The 19,627-nt window shown below is 41.5% G+C and overlaps 1 protein-coding gene across 1 annotated transcript; it reads left to right on the forward strand.

Moving 5' to 3' along the window:
- The first annotated feature begins 45 nt into the window (after positions 1-45).
- Positions 46-19,165, forward strand: LOC127598049 (CD82 antigen-like). The gene is made up of 9 exons (XM_052061557.1): positions 46-208; positions 4,497-4,569; positions 6,833-6,905; positions 11,421-11,545; positions 13,170-13,244; positions 14,997-15,095; positions 15,585-15,758; positions 16,810-16,893; positions 17,904-19,165. Exons 2-9 carry the CDS (start codon positions 4,507-4,509, stop codon positions 17,979-17,981), a joined length of 771 nt encoding a protein of 256 aa, XP_051917517.1. The 5' UTR covers positions 46-208; positions 4,497-4,506; the 3' UTR covers positions 17,982-19,165.
- Positions 19,166-19,627: the final 462 nt, after the last annotated feature.

The raw sequence follows: 19,627 nt of genomic DNA on the forward strand, positions 1-19,627 counted from the left end.
CAAATATAATATGTGGCCTGTATGTCGGTGAATGGACAGCAGTGGGTTAACCCAAGTGGGCCGCACGACTGTGCGCATGCCTGTGAGGGAGTGAGTTCTTCCCAGGACGTGCACGCGTACACGTTCTCGCCAGTTAGCAAGCTGTTGGAGTCACACACACCTTTCTTCGAAGACTGTCGACCAAACTCGGTTATTTGAAACAAACCAAGTAAGTATGTCTTGATATTATTGGGTTGTATCAAATTAGACGTTTTAAACATGTAAAGTACTCTATTTGCTTACGTTTGTTTGTCGTACTTTTCGCCGTTCCTTGCGTGTGAATTAAACTTTTTGGGGGGTCCGAAGGCAAAAAGTGACTTTTCAAAATACCGTGTTGAGTATATTGGCGCGTTGTGCTAGAATCCCTGAAACAACTTTTTTAAAAAATCATCTAACCCAGCGCAGGACATGAATCATTGCCGAACTCGACAGGACGTTAATGTTAAATGTAGGCGATTTTGCTTTCTCTTTAACTAAGTCATTAGTCTTCATGTTGAAATTGCAGCTTGGTAAAAATGTACACTGAAAATAAGTTAGGAACCACTTAGTTTGGCAGGACAGTAACAGATGCGTCCTATTTATTCAACTGTTTTTCAATTCTAATGCTTTTATGTATATTTACATGTGTGTATATATATAATTGACTTGACAGATGTATTGATTTAACAGTATGGTCGTTGTAATTTGCAGTGATGTAGAGATTCCTTTTTTTTGGCCGCTTTCATGCATCTCTTTGAAAAATTTATTTCTCTGCAAAATATAATCACAACTCTAAACTGCAACCTACAGTATTTCCTTTGAGCTAACACCAATTACAACGCAACAACCCATGGTGCCGATTTCAATGGATGTTTTTTTTCCAGACTCTGAGGAACAATCAATAAATAGTGTGAGATTGTAAAGGCAAAACTCCGTCTGAATCATGTTGATGGTCTCTGGGAGCCCCCTCTTTGTCACCACCGATGAATCATTGTCTCGTGTCTCCACGAATATCCCATGACATCACACACTTGATCAACCTCCAGATGATATCACGACAGAGAGAGACCTTTTTCCTTTATCTGTGTAGTTGCCATTTTAGTCCAACCATTTGCACTTCAAACAGGTACACTGTTCAGGGTCACGGAGTAGCTGGGAAGAAGACAGTAAGAGGCTAACCCCCGAACTGGCTGCCTGTGAACCAGTGCACTACTAATGATCATGTCAATGAAGATGATGAACTGTATCCCGTGTTGGTACAGATGTGTTGAAGCAGGAGTGTATGACCATATTAAAGGCTTTCTTACTAGAATAGAGCACAGGCTTGACAGATGTTTAAATGGGTCAGATATTGATATAATGGCAGAAGGTAGGTCGAGACCTATTGCCTTCAGGGCTGTTTTTGGTTCATGCCGGGCCCATTAGACATACTGCCATCTGTCACTCGTGCTGCCTATAATACAGGGGTAGCGAACTTCCCGATCACCACTCTTAAAAGTGAAGCGGAATTGTCGGGGAAAAGAGCAAACACTTCGACAAATAGGTTGAATCGCTGCGTGGTATGCATAGAGTGAACTAGGTGGATTTCAGCTGACCACATCTCCAGCCTTCATCACTGTTGAAGAAACTTATTTCTAAAAAGTGATGTAGTAAAAGTGGCTGAGGAACAAACATCCTCGTCATATCCTGCACTCGACTCCGTTTGTTGACGCTGTAACCAATGTAATGCGGTGCGGCACATTGTCGGAGAGCTGTTTTCGGAATAGGGCTCTGTTTACAAACAGTGAATTATAGCTAAACCATTTTAATCTATACGACTGAGGTCCATCTCTCCACAAAGAAAATCTTCTTTAAGGATTATATTCTTGCATGACTTTCAATTGTGTGATGTAGGATTTGTAAACCAGGGTTCAGCACAAAATTGTGGTGATTTGGGTCATCCAGGCCATCTAGCCAGCAGATGCTCTTTTCACGAGTCAAATGTTTTATGGTGATTATCCAAGTTTTTATTCCATATTACATATACATATTTTATTATTTACTAATTTATGACCGGTCAGGAAGTTACCACAGCAGACGTTTTATTCAGAAGTGGGCAAAGTAAATAAATAACACAATTTGTATCAACTATGTTGGTACTTTTTGTTGCTATTGTGACAATTCTGTTATTATGGTGCCGTTGTTAAAACAAGCTTCTTTCACCTTAGACAGCTGGCCAAAATAAAACCTCTCCTCTCACATGAACACTTTGAGACAGTAATTCATGCCTTTGTCACATCCCGGCTGGATTACTGTAATGCCCTGTACTTTGGAGTCAGCCATTCCTCCATTAAGCGCCAGCTGGTCCAGAATGCCGCTGCTCGCCTCTTGACTGGTACTCGTAAGAGGGAGCATATAACTCCTACTCTGGCATCCTTTCACTGGCTCCCCATTCATTTTAGAGTTATTTTCAAGATCCTCCTCTTTGTTTTCAAATCTCTGAATAATCTCGCGCCACCTTACCTCTCTGAGCTCATCCGCCCCTACACACCTGCCCGGCGCCTCAGGTCTGTGGACCAGTCTTTGTTAGAAGTACCAAGAACTAAACTGAGGCTCAGAGGGGATCGAGCCTTTTCTGTTGCTGGTCCCTCTCTCTGGAATGACCTCACACTGAACATTCGGCAAGCCTCCTCGCTGCCCATCTTTAAAGCCCTCCTCAAAACTCACTTGTATTCTTTTGCGTTCGACTCGGCATGACTTAGATTTGTTCTTGATTTTACTGCTTGGTGCTTTCTACCGCCTTTATTACCTATTCGTCTTGCTGTTTATTGTGTATGTTGGATCGCTCCATGTACAGCACTTTGTGTGCAGCGATGGCTGTTTGAAAGTGCTCTATAAATACTGTTGACTTGACTTATGCTAAAAATGTGTTCATTAAAATAACAGCAAATGCAATTGCCTTTTCCAAACAGTTACTATTGTCTCATTTGACAATACCAGTAGTTCAAATATGTCCTCTGTAGAGGATATGTGAACCTAAATATCTCCCACCCAGTGCCTCCAATCGCATTAACTCCTTTTGTTACTCTAAAGAGGACATTCAGTGCTTTCCAATGATATCAAATTTGTAGTGGTTAGAAAAAGTAAGAAAATGGCTTCCCTCAGTGCAAGCACTTTTATGGGAAGAGTTTCCTCTTCCCATAAAAAGTCATTTTGGCACTTATATTCAAGTGTTAATTCAAATTTACACTTGAATTTTCTGTCAATTCAAGTGTAAAAAATAATTTTTGAAGTAATACTTTTTATCAAACACATTTTGTCTTGAAATGCAGCTGGCATTTTAATTATAAGACTCTTATGAACACGTTAAAGTGTTGGTTGAGTTGTTTTAAGTGTATTTGAGCCTGTTTAAAAAATGGAGTGGGATTTCAAAAATTTCTTTTGGAGTAGTCCAATTACTTCACATAGATTGGGAAATTTCAAAATAAATGTGATTGGACAACATTTTTTTCCCTGGTAGTCAGGAGGATAGGCATGTCCGGTAATAGATTACCACGTTGACTTTGTCAAGTCATGTGTTCAGTATTTTCTGTAATCTTAACCAACCATACATTCTTCATCAACCATTTTGTGCCTTGTGTATATGAAAATCATTGGCCTTTCGATTAGTGAGCTACCCATTTGTCAATTAACCATAATGGCTAGTTATAGTTTTTGTGCCCGTTGACAGAAAAGGCCTGGCTATGGTAAATATTTATTTAGCACTTTTGGAGCACTGCCCTCTCATCCTGTCTCGAGGGAGCTCCATAAAATGTTCCTACTGTTCTTGTGTGCGGTGTTGGTCTGGCCTACAGCTGTGTCTCGAAGGGAAATTTTTGCTCACAGAGAAGTGATTGAGATGCAGTCAAACACGTAGACTTGTGCAGTCGTGCTAGTGCGACTGTGACAAAGAATAGCAAACTAGTCGCCGAGCAGACATCACTATAACAAGTCCAAACTCTGTCTCGTCAGACGGTTTTGGTTCCATTTTTTTCAGGCTGGTATGCCATCTGGTCACACTGTTTACTCTTTTGCAAACTTGTTGCAGCAAGTAAACCCGGCTTGCATTTGCTTTTGATTACATGAGCATTGTTCTTCACCACAGTGTGTTTTCCCGGTTGATCTAGACTTTCGGGTCTTTGTCAAGAAACTTAAAAAAAGGAAACTCCACAAGTCTGATGTTAGAATCTGTCAAAATGCTAAAAAAATGTTGAATCACACCACAGGCCCAGTATTATACAGATTAGAGCTGATTGCGAGGACGGTGCCTCATGGAGGGGGAAAAAAAAGGTGTCTTTGGACACTGAATCTTAAATTTTCCGTTGTTCTTTCAACATGGTTTGACCTTCTCCCGAGTCCTGCTTTTGGATAATTATCTGTTCTCCATGTGTGTTTATATGTTTCTGGCTATCCCAAAAGTAAATGTAACCACTGCACCCGTATTTACTTCTGTCTTGCAGATTCGCTACCATGGCAAAGGGATGCATCACAGTCATCAAGTACTTTCTCTTCCTCTTCAATCTCATTTTCTTTGTAAGTAAGCATCGATTCACAATCACACATTTGGTCATGTCTTGCTTCGTCTTTACTCGAAATCAAATGCGGAGCAACACTTGTTTTTTGCCACTTTGTCTTGAATTTGTTGCTGTTAAGAGCCCCCTGAGACCCTTTCGAAAAAGACTAGTGGCAATTTTCTGACTGTTTTCGTGTGTTATTGGAAGCTTTTTCACAACCCTTGAGCCTCTCTCACAGATGTAGTTCATAGCAGGAGATATTTACCCGAAAATTGTGATTACACAGGTCCTCAGCGCAGACTGGTCGAATGCACAGCAGATGGTTTCTTGAGCTTTATTGCCATCTTGCTTTGACCGGGCATAACATAAAGTCAGGGCCAGATAAAACGCGACTCTTAAAACGCACTCTATGAGGATGTCTGGATTTTTCCGATGCGTTTGTATTTCTGAAAGAAAGCTTTTGATGTGCGTATTAGGAGGTGTGTGTTGCTGTTTGTCCATGTGTTAACTTCAGTGGATGCCAGGAACTGGTGGGCTAATGATGACCGCCGCGGGCTCAATAGTTCCACTAAATGAACATCTCTCAACATCTTAACCAGGGCTTTAATTATTGTTCACATGCTGGGGAGGGGTTCCGCAAGCACTCGTCTGCTGTTGCCCCCACCCCTGCGTCCCTAAACAGTGTGGCCCTCAACCTCACATCAAGGGTCTGCTCTGAACTTCATGACCTAATTAGTAGGATACTAGAGGTTTGGGAGGGCTGTTGCATACAAAATCCTAAATATTCTATTCATTAGAATCATCATGGCACAAATAGAACATATTACAGTGGTACCTCTACTTAACGAAATTAATTGGTTGCGGAAGAAATTTCGTAACTAGAAAATTTGAAAGTAGAGACGTGTTTTCCATGTAAATGCCCTAATTCGTTCCAACCACCCCTAAAATTCAGGCAAAAAAGTTTCCTAAAGCATAAAAATGCCTAAATATGGAACAAATACATGTTACAATTAGATCATTGCACAATAAATGAGAGTTGTGCATAATGTAAAAAAACAAAGAATAAAGAATAAAAATGATGGTCATTTAACTTTTAACTGCATCCTCATCGTTTTTTGCCCTCTTTAGTTCATGTTCTCCTTCAGATGTGGTTTTTGCCTGCCGTTTGGTAAAGAACTGATCTAAGGATGTTTGCTTTTATCGGCTTTGAACAATCCTTCGAAAATGACCAACATCAGCGTAGTGAGCAATTGCCCGACTGGTGAACACTTTTTCTGGGTATTTCACATTTACGTAAAATCTTCAGAATACCTCCTGGGCGAATGACGAGGACGCTGCATTGACACCCAACAATCTATCTACACATACAGAGACATATGGTAAAAGTCCTTCTTAGCCAATGGGATGCCAGGATGATGTTCGGTAATAGCCAATGGGAGAGCAGCTATAAGTATGTTCCGTTCAGAAAACTCGGAGCTGCGAGTAGCGGGCCAGACTGTATTTTTATCTTTCGTATCTTGAAATGTCTTTCGTCACAAGAGGCAATATTTTCCTGTTGAGACATTTCATAACTTGAAAGTTTTATATGAAGAGGCGTTTGTAAGTCGAGGTACCACTGTATTACGTTGGCATTATTTTGTAATTCAATGCTTTTGTTTTGGACAATAGACATGACTGTAGTTTACAGATGAATGTATCACGTTTTATGTATGTTGCATTTATCCGGTTCTGTATTCCAGGAGTTTATCAGGCTCTGATGTGTGAGGCACACATAGAAATGTTTCAACAATTGGAAGTATTACCAGTCCACAGAAAGATGGCAAAAGCAATGGTCCACTGTGTTTTGTAACTTTAGTTGATCTATTCAATATATTCAGTCGGTAAGGGACAATCTTATTCACTTTCAACTCTGAGCTATTCTTAGCCACAGAAACTGTTATGTGCGCCACCGAGTTTTGTTTCAGATACTGTGGAAATCCTTGGATCCAACTCTGTACCTTACATCCTGGCAAATGCACAGGAACACACTGAAACAACGTTATAAGACCTGCTGTGTGATACTGAAAAATCCTACACATGGGAACCTTAACGTCACAGTTGGAATATGAAGGCATTGAATCTTGTGTAGCTTGTTGATCATTTAGTCCCGTTCCCAGCCTTTTTGCTTTTTAATAAATTGGATTCATGTGCCTCCATTGAAGGCACCCACCCCAACAACTGCTATTTAATTGTAACTTTAGTCTTTGGTGGCTGACTCTTCTCTACTGTATTTATCTTTGTAGGTCTTTGGAGCGTTGATCATGGGCTTTGGACTATGGGTTCTATTTGATAACCAGAGTTTCATCGCTGTTTTACGTAAGTGCCTTAACACACACACACATGCGCGCACACACCCGTTCGCGCACGAACACCATCCAACTGCCACGTCTTGGGGTGATAATGCTCCATAAACATTCAGCACATTTAACCCGTGGCAGTTCTGCTGACCGGAGACTGCCTGTTCTGTGCAACATGTGTGGATCGCCTCCCAAAAGGCTTAGTGCAGAGCAGCCATGTAAAAAATGTTCACACCAGACTAAAAAAAAAAGCACATAACTGAAACATGATGACTTCTGCATATCCTGATTAAAAGTTGCCTTTTTGAGGGTTGGTGGGGGGGGGGACACAGTCGACTGAATAAACAGCTCACCATTTCCAGACTTCTTGAGTTGTTTAGTCTTGACAGAGAATAACACCTTATTCCCATACTGAGTTGTACCTTGAACCCAGCAGCTCTCAACACAATCTCACTTCCCTCCAGCCCCTCTTCAGATGTCGTCACCGTTCTATTTCTATCCAAGGATCCAAAGCTTCCACAGAGTTGCAAACAGAAACGTTATCAGCGCAATGATAACCATGTCAAAAAGAATAATGAAACAAAATTTGAGATTATCCTGACAGAATGGAAAGTCATCCTGTGTAAAAAATCCCTACGCTTTTGCTATATTAATTCCAGATGTACTTGGTATCTTTGCTTCGAGTTTCCTTCCGTTCTAAATTGTCTACCCTTTTTTATGGTTTGAAAGGTAAAATAAAAATAAATAATGTTACTGAGATATTTTGCCTGTTTGTAAGCAGAAAAAAAACATTCTGTTACAGTCATTCTATATTCTATAAGCACACAAGGTCCTTGCAATAGTCCAGAATGCTTTAATTCTCGAAACTAAAACCAGAAGTTCTATTGTTTGACTTTAAATTACGTCGTTAACGTGTTCAAGAAACGCTTTAAATCATTACATGACAAACAAGTTGATTACGCCTCAAGTTTGGTGTCCAGTTTTATTGGAAGCAATTATGCGATAGATACATGTTTTTTTCACGCCAGTTCTGCAGACTACTTTTTTTTTGTGTGTGTGATTCTTGAGCACCAGCCAGCAGAATGTGAAATACGCGCAGCTCGGCTGCAGTCATTTAGTATAGTGAAATGAACAGCTGATAGGTCGATGGTGTCCAGCGCCCACCCTGATTCTCAAAAGTAAAGGCTGCACACGACGGCCATTGTTTCTGTCAATTCAAGAGTAAAACTAATTAATTTCAAAATAATTTGGAAATTGGGTGCTCAGTGTTTGGTGTCCGCGTCACAATCGAAACACAGAGTAGACCACAATTTTCAAAAAAATGAAGGGATGAATTGACTTTATCTATTCGTAGCAAACTACAGGAAGGATTGATTTAAAGTGTCTATCTTTTTTTTTAACAGGTTTTACCCAAGCTCAATTTTAGACTTGCATGTCTGTGCAATGATTTCTGAGAACAACCCATACGCAACCCATACATTTTGAAACCATTCTCTCGTACCAACCAAGATTGACCTTGTATCCTTCACAAGACATATTTGACTGTTGTCTTCTTCCTGCGGCTGCCCACAGAGGAAGTTCACCAGTGTCATTAAAAGCTGAGATGTTTTTTTTCTCACCACCGAATAATATTATATTATATATTATATTTGTCACCCCCTCAAGAGCCAGCAGCACTGTGATGAGAATCCATCTGTCCCTCCAGAGATATAGCGGTGGCTATTCTTCCCTGATGCATGAAGGACATCCCGTTTCATATGACACTTGGGGACTTCTACTCCATACATTTTCCAACCCTTTCGTCCTAGAATACTGACCTCGGTGAAGATATCCTGCTGCTGTGCATAGAAAAACAAACAAACAAAAAAACCCGAAACAAAGCTTTGTGCAGCTATGTTTATTGATTCACAGTATTCTCTGAAGTTACGCCATTGCTGGGCATAAACAGAATCTCTTTGTCTGCAGTTTCCAGTTATTATAAGCTCTAGAAATAGAAGTGCACGTATGTAGCCACTTCAATAACTGGAGGCAAAAAGACATTGGGAATGTTTTGGTGTCAAAAAGCATTTTCTCTTCTTGCCTCACACACGGCTTTCTATCGCCGGTGAGCAAGGTTATTTTCGTAGTCGGAAACTAAATAAATTGCTCAAACTAAATTTGAAAAAACAAACAAACATTAAAATAAAAACAAAAACCCTTTAAGAAAAAAAAAACAACAATTAACTGAAACTATGTTTATGAAACTAACCCAAACTAACAATAATTATAGCGAAAATGTCCCTCGTCTTCATTTTTGGCAATTAATTTCATGCATGAGCCATGAGGGTTGATTGTCAATGTATTTATTTCGATATTACTGCACGGAAGAAGAAAAGGTTGAACAGTTGTCTGGGAGTTGGAGTCCTCTTAATGTGTGTCACACGGAAGTGACGTCACCAAGCAGAAGCCAACAAGAGGAGGAGACAAGCCTGCATTTGGTTTTGTTTTGGCTTGAGTGGCTCCCCTCTTTTGTCACATTTTCCGGCACCCTGAACAGAAATAAATTTTGAAATCCAAACATCTTCATAGGAGGAACAGTGCTTTATGGAATATCGTAGTGCATAGGTCAACATTTTCTGACTTGAGCCATGTGCATGTTTTTAGCCCATAAGAAGACAGCAGGAAGTCGATAAAATCTATTTCACCCCACAGATTAGATACACTTGGCAGAGGGCCAAAGAGAAAATACTTCAGTGGAACTTAACAAGCTTTTTCTTTTAAAATGAGACAAACTGCGCAGTAAAACTTCCATCCATCCATTCATTTTCTGATCCGCTTATCCTCACAAGGGTCGCGGGGGTGCTGCAGCCTATACCAGACGTTTTCAGGCAGTAGGAGGGGGACACACTGAACCGGTTGCCAGCCAATCGCAGGGCACACACAAACAAACAGCCATCCACACTCACACTCACTCCTAGCGACAATTTAGTGTGTTCAATCAGCCTGTCATGCATGTTTTTGGAATGTGGGAGGAAACCGGAGTACCCGGAGAAAACCCACGCAGGCACGGGGAGAAAATGCAAACTCCACACAGGAAGGCCGGAGCTGGGATCGAACCCACGACCTCTGCACTATGAGGTCAACGTGCTAACCACTCATCACCGGGCCGCCAGGGGCAATTTTCTCAACGCTAAATCGAGACTGCGATTGCGTTGACATACTCACAAAAACAGTGAATGCCAAAATGGCAATGTGTGGGGCTTTGCTATATGTTGTTCAGTAATTGTGGCACACTTCTGTATGTTGATAAGTCGAATCACAATAACAAGATGGAATAAATTTACTGCTGACCTCTGTATGACCAACCCGTGCTTTCTAAACTCAAGTGCATTATTCAAATGTTTATTGCCACACTTAATATCTTTATAAGAACTGTGTGTGCGCTTTTGTTTTTGTTATTGGTACCCAAATCATAATGAAAATAAGTGGCATATCCTGAAGCTTCCCTGGGTGATAAAGGCAATGAGGAAAGAGATGTACTGTAGTTTGTGCCAGTCCGCTTTGTGTTGGAAGATTTGCGATCCGTAGTGTGGTATTACTGATTTAGCGCATAATGCTTATTTTTATCATGTCTGCCTTTAATGAGACAACCACACAACCATGTAAGATACCATCAGCAGATAATTTAGGAGAATTGTATATGTAGTCGCTTGCCAAGAAGCAACAAATTACAGCTGTAAATAAACTGCTGCAGCTGCCAGACTCCTCTGAACGATGTCGAATGAATTATCTGATTCTGGCCACTTTGCTCCACCTTGGAAATGTCCCACGACTCTTAGTTTCTGTTTTTTTGTGAGTCCTTCTATTTTATTCCCCCACTGTTTCAAAAAGAGCAATCAATTAATCTCACTACATATTTTAGTTGTCTTGGTTCAACAATGTCAGATTTTTGTCTGGGAGGGGGTGGGCGGGTTAACTGGGTTTGCTCTGAGAATGTTTTTTTTTTCCTCTTGCTCTGTGTTGCGAGCCATATCAAATTGTTTTGCGTGTGAATAAGCACGCCATTTTAGCTGCAATAGTTTGGAATTATTTTCTGTGGTTACATCCAATAAAGAAGAGCAAATTTAGGGGTGTGGCTACTTATCTCCCAAAGAACTCCCACAGTTTGGGTGCTAACAGTGCTTTAAATTTAAAGGGTCAAGTCAAAAATATTCTTGACGCTAAGATGGTCTACGCTCCCCCATGTGTCTTAACCTGGCATTCTGAGTAATATTGCATTTGTGGCTCCGCTTATGAATGTCACATGACCAAACTCTGAACATAGGTGAGCCGTGATTGGTTATTTCTTGGGCCCGTAATGTGATTTTTCAGTCGACAGCAAGTGGCAAAATGGCTGCCCCCTGCGATGGATAAAAACAAACACAATATATCAGAAAACCACATTCAGACAAGTGAGGCCCCATAGAACATTTTTTTACTTTACTTCCTCTTCAGACATTTTTTCCAACTCCCATAACGGAACAAATTGTGTGTGTTTTTTTTCTCTTTTCTACAGAGGAATCGTCAGACACGGTGAAAGTGGCTTCCTACATCTGCATCGGAGTGGGGTCCTTGTCAATGGCCATGGGCTTCTTCGGCTGCATTGGGGCCATCTATGAAATTCGTTGTCTTCTTGGTCTGGTGAGTACAGAAACGTGGAACTGTCAATGTGAAGTCAACATTTTTGACTGGCAAACGTGTTCAAATTTGCCCATACGTCCAAAATGAGCTATTCTTCCCCCATAATGTCATGAGGTATTGGCTTGCTCTTGCATGTACCCCATGGCATTATGGGAATACATTTGGTCATGTTCGAAACCCTTCGAAACCGTGATGTCATTTTCAGTCAACAGAAAGTGGCAAAGTGACCACCGCCTGAGATGAATAAAAACAGGTAGATTTTGCTGCTCGTGGAGGTACATAGAACATGTGTCAAGAAAAAAAGTTTGATTTAACTTCCTTTTTAAATATTGGCTCGCAAAACACAATTACATAAATTCAACCTTTTTTCCCCTGAGGTCCTTATTTTATCAATAAAGTCATTAAAAATGTAATTATTACTTCATGGTACATTTTTTCTGCCATACCCAAATGCTGATTCAAATAGGAAACTAAAACAAAACCAAAAACGATGTGTGGCTTGAGCACCTCATCGAGTGATCAAGTTTTCATTTTGGTCCAATTTAAACGAGCAGCAACAACACGCCTCTGGTCGTATATCCTTGAAAATGGTTCCGGTAATGATGTTAAAACAGACTCCCTGAAAGTTTGCCAAATACTGGATGGACGCTGTCAATTTCAAGCAAAATAGAATGCACGACATGGCTACCCCTTCTACTTGGCAACTGTGGCAAATGGTCCATTACCTTACTCAAAACAACACATTCCGAGAGCAATTCTTTGAATCCATTAAAAGCCCCGACAAAGCGACGACAGCAAATAGCTGATGAAATAAATACTAACTGCAGTCTTGTATGTATGTTGTCTTTGGTTTCTCACTCCAACTTGAAAATGTGAAAGTCATGTAACAACCAGCGAAAGACCGCTTCTTCGTCATGACCACACAGCAAACTAAGTTTTGTTGTGCACCCAGGGGCAGCCTTAACAAATTACGTGTGTCATCGAAACTTCCCGTAATTCCCGAACATTTCTCTCTTAGACTGAAATAGAGAGAAACCTAAAACCATGCACCCTGTCCCCAAAATTTACCACAGCAGTTAATCATCCCTATATTGGCATTCTCGACTGTCATTTCGAGCTATTGTTAGAACAGAAGCCGCTCATTTCCTTGCAAAGAAAAATGCTCGTAATTGCACCTGCTTCCGGTCCACATGCCTGCTGAAAAACACCTGACAAATTCCTGCTGACAGGAAAGTGAGTCACATCTCTACTTACATGTGCTCGCAGCATTTGATGACTGACGGAGGTGGGTGCAGGGGGGCGGAGAGGGATAAAAAGCCTGTAAAATGCGCTGGGTGGGCGCGGGGGGTACGTGGCCTCTTATGTCAGCAGTTAATTGTAGAGTTGTTGTTGACCTACTTCTTTTCCAGTGACAGTGGGCAGCTGCCACGGCACCTCCTAATACTCACAAAAATGTGCAGCTAGCCTTAGAGATCGCTAAAGACGCGATATTATTATGATAGTTCTTGGTGTTCTCCTCTCCTTGGATTTCTTGTTTGTAATTTTGCGTGAGTGCTGCCACACTGCTGAAGAGGTCTCGGTTGAACGTTGTTCTCATTGTGTACATTTCCCCCCCTCCCAACAGTACTTCACCTGTCTGCTGCTCATCCTTATCGCCCAAGTGACCGCCGGAGTTCTCATCTACTTCCAAAGAGATCGGGTGAGACGCTCACTTCCGTGTTCTTTTAGCATCTTTTGCAGCCCTACTTTGAATGCTGCTCGCCACCTTTTCCTCCCACCGCTGTAGCTGTGGCCTGCCGGGTGTTTGTGCTTCCTCATGTCACAGCTGCGAGCGTAAGCCTCCTGCTTCCTGTGGTGGAACCCTGTTTCATAGCTCGACAAGTGGAAACTCACCGGATGATGGAGTTTTTTTTTTCTTTAATATGACGCTAGGGCCTTTTGGTAGATGACGTTGATAGAGAAGTAGTATAAATAAAATACAGCAGGGTTATTTTGCCCCATCTTCACCCAACTTTTTTATTTTGTCAGAATAATTTTAACAATGATAAATATGAACCCATTCAGGGACAGCAGTTACTACAGTGGATAGTTTATTCGGCTACAGGTTATCATTATTGGTCCATGAAAGGATGAAAATCAGGTATTTTCACTGTCTTTGTGAGAAACGTAATTATCCTAAGTCTTTCAGAATACAGGAACCCCCACCGGGGAAGGCTGTGACTCACTGGCTTCCTTGGATGTTTTTGCTTTGCCATTGAAAACCCCTGCCCACAAACCTAATAATATGGACATAAGAAATGATCATCATAATCTTGATTATGAGCACATGTTCAATTTCTTTGCAAATTGTGCAACCTGTAGATGACCAGATCATGCTCAGTCATACGTGTCGCATTATTCGAGCAGAGGAACTTCAGTGTAAAGAAATATAAAAGAAAAGCTGATCAACCTACCGGTACCATTCGACACAGCATCAAGAGCATGAGCAGCAAAGGAGGGGGGAAGGGCGTCTCAAACTGGCCTGTCACTTGTGAGTCACCTGCAAGCGCAATTGGCCCAAAATGGATCAAACACAACATCCTTCCATTGGCTATACTGCTTTACCAGAAACGGCGTTAACCACTTAAAACCACCTAGTCACCAAAATAGCTCGTGGGGAAGGGACTTTTTGACCGCCTTACATAAGAACTACAAAATACATAACATTTGTCCAAGTCAAATTCAAACAGTACTGATTTCATTAATTGAGGCTAATTTTAACTAAAATTACCAGCCACAGTGTCTCTGTACAGTCTGTGCAGGGTGTGTTGTGTTTGAACACTCCCAGGCCAATTGAGGGCTTTCGTTCTCCGTGCACGGCTGCAGACTTTACCGTTCCTGCTCTCCATCAAGCGTCTGTGCACGCCCCCGTGAGTCTGGACGTGTTCCTTGTGTTTAAGGCTCACCACAGGGCAGGGCGGCGCCCCCCCTTTTCCCAGAATAGGGTGAGGTTGTATCTCCAGAAGAGCTCTGAAGGCTCTCACGCTGCCACAGCCCTGTGATCTAGCACACCAACAGACGCACAGGCTGCGTTTATGCAGCTTTTCAGCTCAGTGTGGCACCTGATAGGCCCGCTGCACCGCTGCCATGGCCTCGGGGAAACATTCGGATCAGATGTTGAAAGAAAGACATGGGTGTGTTATTTGCCATTCAGAATACATTATATGTGGACAACATCCATGACACATCCCTATCCTACTTAAAAAGAACTATTGTGCTATGAATTCGATCTGAACAATCAATCAAATTTAAATCGGCATGACAATGTAGTCGAATGCAATTTTCTAATCACAAAGGCTGAAATTTAGGGGGGGAGTTGCTCATTGGAGGTCTGTAGGTTGCCATTAGATTCTTGTTTCAAAATCGTCCATGAATGAATGTTAATCAAAGCTCTTCAATGTTTTTTTACTAGTTGAAACATGAAATGTCCAACATCATCCAAGGCATGATCGTCCACTACACTGGCCAGAACAAAACCACAGAGCACACTTGGGACTACATCCAGAGGACGGTGAGTTGATGCCGACGTCAATGATGATGATATAATTTTGCCAACGTTTTTCGATTTTATTCCCAAGTCATTTCGCCACTATGTCATGGTTGTTGTAGTTTATTTCTAAAATGTTTATAGTACAAACTTTAAAGTATTTTCTGACATATATTCCTTCTAAAATGTTGCTGAGCAAAGTGTCCAGAAGCTAATATGTGTCGTTAATGTACATTAAAAACTGGTTCGCAACTGCCATTTTGCAGAACAATAAACAAGACTAACCTGAAAACAACTCAATGAGACGCTCGTCAAAACGCATTCAGTGTTGCGTCTGTTACCGTAATAAGTTGAGCTTGCACCTTCGCTGAAGGTGTTGGAATATGTTTGCGGTATTGAAACCCGGTGGAAAATGACATTTGACAAGCTGTGCGAAAATGAAGTTTATTTTTGTCACGCTTCAGGAAACGATCAGCTTCCTACTCACATCACACATCCCCTCTCTCGTCACAGATGAAGTGCTGTGGGTGGACGGGGCCTGGCAACTGGTCTGACAATCTGCTACTCAAGAACAGCTCCCAGCATCTCTATTCGTGTTCCTGTCGTAATGAGTCCTTGCCCGGCACTGACATCAAGGTGGAGGGCCTGTGCGAGCACCTGTCCTCTGATCTTCCCGTCTACCAAACGGTACAGCCACTCTCAACAAGTTTGTTGAAGTCCACTTGCTCTTTAAGAAGACTTCAACTTGCTGAGTCGGCTGATCTTTTCAGCTTTTTCCATGTTTTTGCTTTGCTCTTGCCAATGTTTTGGCTTTGCAGTTTTCATTGGCCCGAGCTATCCTGCACATCCGCTCTGCCAAGCTATTTTTTTCCTTTCGCTCTCAATGTCTTCAGGTTATATAATAACACAACACTGGATAATGAATGGTGTTTTGTTTTGGATTTTTTTTTCTTCAAATATATTGCATCACAGCTGACGTGCACTGCCTCGACTAACAAAACGGCTGCGAACAAAGAGTAAATAAAGTCAATGTTGCTAACTTGGTTCCTATCTCTAGCATTCGTCTTGCATTGCATTTTGACCAAAGTGAAATTTTTCAAAGGGGGTGCACTTATTTTCACGTTCATGTTTTCCAAGATGGAACAAAAAAGGCTTTCGCTGAAAACTGATGCAAATTAACGAGCAGAAAAAAAGCTTGTTTAGGTTTAATAGAGCAAATCACAGAACAGGAAATTTACACAGCCAACTAATCTTGACTGCGTAAATGTATCAACATGAACGTTTACTTTTCTCTTTTTGACATGTCTGTTTGGCGCATATTTGTTGTTCCGTTGTCAACCAATCGACGGACGGCCACGTTAACTGCTCCATCCTTTAAATACAATCCACAGGTGGTTACCCACAAATTACTGTTGTGAAATGGTCCAGTACACGACTGTCATCGCCACAACGTTTGACAGTGGAAATATGAAAATAAATTCTGCGTCTGCTGCCAGTAGTCATTTTGAAAGCTCATTTTACTGTTTCGGTCATCACAATTACGTACACAAAGCATTGCACCGCGTCTATCAGGTCAGGAAAGCCGAAAAGCAACACACTGGGCCATGTGTTGCCAAAGTTAATAGTTGTGTTTTAAAAAAGAATGGGATCACTTTCATCTCTCCTGTGTGTTTGACCCCTCACTCCCTTTGCTAACAATTTTTTTTCTCCATTGCGTCCTCTCTACTTGCTTCTTCAGGGGTGCATGACCAGTGTGGAGAAATGGCTTCTGGAGAACTGCGGCGTTATTCTGGGAATCTGTGTCGGAGTGGCGGTCGTGGAGGTACGCATCCATTTTATCCTCACAGTAGTGCTCAAGCAAATAGTAGATGATTCGTCCTCCAGAGGAGAGTGTTGTGTTGCGGTGGCGCCATACCACACAATCTCATCAAAATTGATCGGAGCAACATAAAATTCAAAAGCCTTACGTCGGCATTCTCGTCGGATACAGTTAAAATGTTTGTGAATGGCTTGGAAGTGTGGCTCGTCGTGCCCGTTTTCCACAGTGGATTTATGTGAGGAGGCGTAATTGCAAAATTGGCAATGAGAAAGAATGCGCACCTGTTTGGATGATTCATGGCTTCATACGTACTTGCTTACTGAAACAAAATGCTGCATCCACAAACTGATGATACAAACTGGGGATTTAGTGATGTTTCGCTGATCTTATTTTTTTTTAAACGGATTCCACTGGTCCCAATGCCCTACTTAGTTCTAGTTTGCCAATCTGACACCACTGCTCGGGTGATGGTAGACAGAAGTGAGCATGTGTGAAGTTCCACATACGCAGGACGTTCAGTCACAAAAGTTTGCTTTTGCAACGTTTATGGCCACTGGTAATTGTTCGTCACCTCAGTGAAAGGTTCAGCATGTTACTGTGTATGGTATTTTGCCACGATAATAAAAATCATATACTGATTATTATTTTCATGTATTTATTTTTAAACCCCTTATTGTGAATTTTTGTCACAGTAAGAAGTGTAGGCCAGCTTTTGTTTTCCATTAGCAGCAATTAGCAACAAACATTATCGTCATGTAAGTTCTGTGTAGGGCTTGTGCAATCTTTGCCATACACTGCAATGATCAATGTTGATTAGAAGCCATATTGGTAGCTGATGTGGATTTACCACTATTTCACAACAGAAGAGGGAGCCCTTTAAAAAAATAAAATAAATGTTGCTGGCCGAATGACCTATTCCACTTGGAACAATGTGTAACACGTTATATTGCAACACATTTATTACCCTTTATTGTCACTGCCCCCCCCCCCCCCCTCCCTCTCCCCCCTGCCAGCTTCTTGGGATGATCCTCTCCATGTGTTTGTGCAAGAGTGTTGTCCAGGAAGATTACACCAAAGTACCCAAGTACTGAAGTGCCACTCACACATACGGACATGTGTACGTCCCTCTCTCGCTTCCTATCTCACATTCCTATGCGCTCGCACGCACGCACGCACGCACACACACACACACACGCACACACACACACACACACACACACACACACACACCCACGAAGGCAGAAGTCTCCTGCATTCGAGCTTCTCCTGCCTTCTTGACAGTTGGGCAGATTTCTCACATCCTCAAACACGAAAAGTTTGACACACTTGTCAGCTATTGTTCACATTTCTGCCATTGTTGTCTTATAATAATAATAATAATTGTTATGATTATGTATTTTTAATGGAGACTGTGAGACTGTTTCTTATTTTCGGGGGTGGAAGGTTATCCATTTGAAAGGATGCAAACACTCAAGTACAAGTACGATTTAAAAAAAAAATGTTTTCTTTGGTATTTCCTTCTGTTGACCTCAATGAAGCGCTTAAAAGACTAAAAGAGAGTGAGAGAAAGAGCACTTTGTTTAGATTTGATGGAGCCGAGACGCTGGAGACATTCCTCACCTCAGAGCACCAAGATGAGAGAGAGTGAGTGGGCGTGTGTGGATGTTGATGCCATTCAGACCCTGGAGCTTCTACTCCCGCCGCCACCGGGTGGAGGAGGGAAAAAAAAAGCCTGAGGCAGGGCTGCTGCGGTGGAGATCTTAGGTTCGAATTCCGCCAATTCCTTGTAAACCTGCGCCTCTCCTCTTTAATCCCAGCAGCCTCCTCCGCCCTTGCTCATGATAGATTCGGCATTCCTCTTGAGTGTGTCTGACTGGTAATCGGGAGTTGTATTTATGAGTTTTTTAGGTTTTTGTGTTTATTTTCTGCAACGGCCCATTTCACAGGTAGACAACTCTTGTTTAACACGTAGCATACATGTATTTATCGTACTGGTAATTTTCTTGTTTTGCTCTTTGTTTCAACAAAAGTATTGTTGTTTTCTAAATGTTGCTGTTCTCTTATGTTGATGCATTTCAAATATGTTATTGCTTCATCTACCAAATTGTAACATTAATGTAACTTAAATGAAATGGGTTTTTACTATTTTCAATCTTTTTTTACACTTTGAAAAAAAAGCAACAGTATTTCCCCCCCAAAGTTGATGTGGATTATTAAAACAAGTGTATTTTTTTTTTGTTACGACGGAAAACTGCAATTAAAGGGGAATCCACGATTGTGTGCTTTTTTTTTTTAGCGCTTCGGTTTTGTACCGACGGGGACCAATAGATGGCAGTATAGACTAGGGCAAAATAGAAAATGGGTCAAAAGCGCAAATTAATAGCTTACTGTCTTGTAGTTTAAAAATAACATCAATATAACAGTAAGTTTGACCAATAAGAAACATACGTCTTGACTTCAGTATGAATAGACCAACCCACTCTTGATAAAAGTATTTTTATAACCTTTCCAGTCCTGCTTGAAGCGGCACTTGTCACTTCTTGAAATGTGGTGGGTGGCTCTTAATTTCACGTCACGGCACAAGTAAATAGCTCCTTTGTGATTCACCAGCATAAATAGCAACAAGTGCACCACGACTGTCTAAAAAAAAGGCACTTAATTGCAGCTGCAGCATTAGAACGCCTCCATGCCCCCCTCCCGCACCCCCCAGAGACCTCTCCACGAATTCAACACATCT

Source organism: Hippocampus zosterae, chromosome 3, assembly GCF_025434085.1.
Source record: "Hippocampus zosterae strain Florida chromosome 3, ASM2543408v3, whole genome shotgun sequence".
NCBI classification, from domain to species: Eukaryota; Metazoa; Chordata; class Actinopteri; order Syngnathiformes; family Syngnathidae; genus Hippocampus; species Hippocampus zosterae.

Bases quoted from the DNA above. Each gene is read 5' to 3' on its own strand.
- LOC127598049 (XM_052061557.1), top strand. From the start codon at position 4,507: ATGGCAAAGGGATGCATCACAGTCATCAAGTACTTTCTCTTCCTCTTC. The intron at 13,245-14,996 runs GTGAGACGCTCA...TTTTTTTACTAG, and splicing joins TCTACTTCCAAAGAGATCGG to TTGAAACATGAAATGTCCAA. The intron at 15,096-15,584 runs GTGAGTTGATGC...CTCTCGTCACAG, and splicing joins GGGACTACATCCAGAGGACG to ATGAAGTGCTGTGGGTGGAC.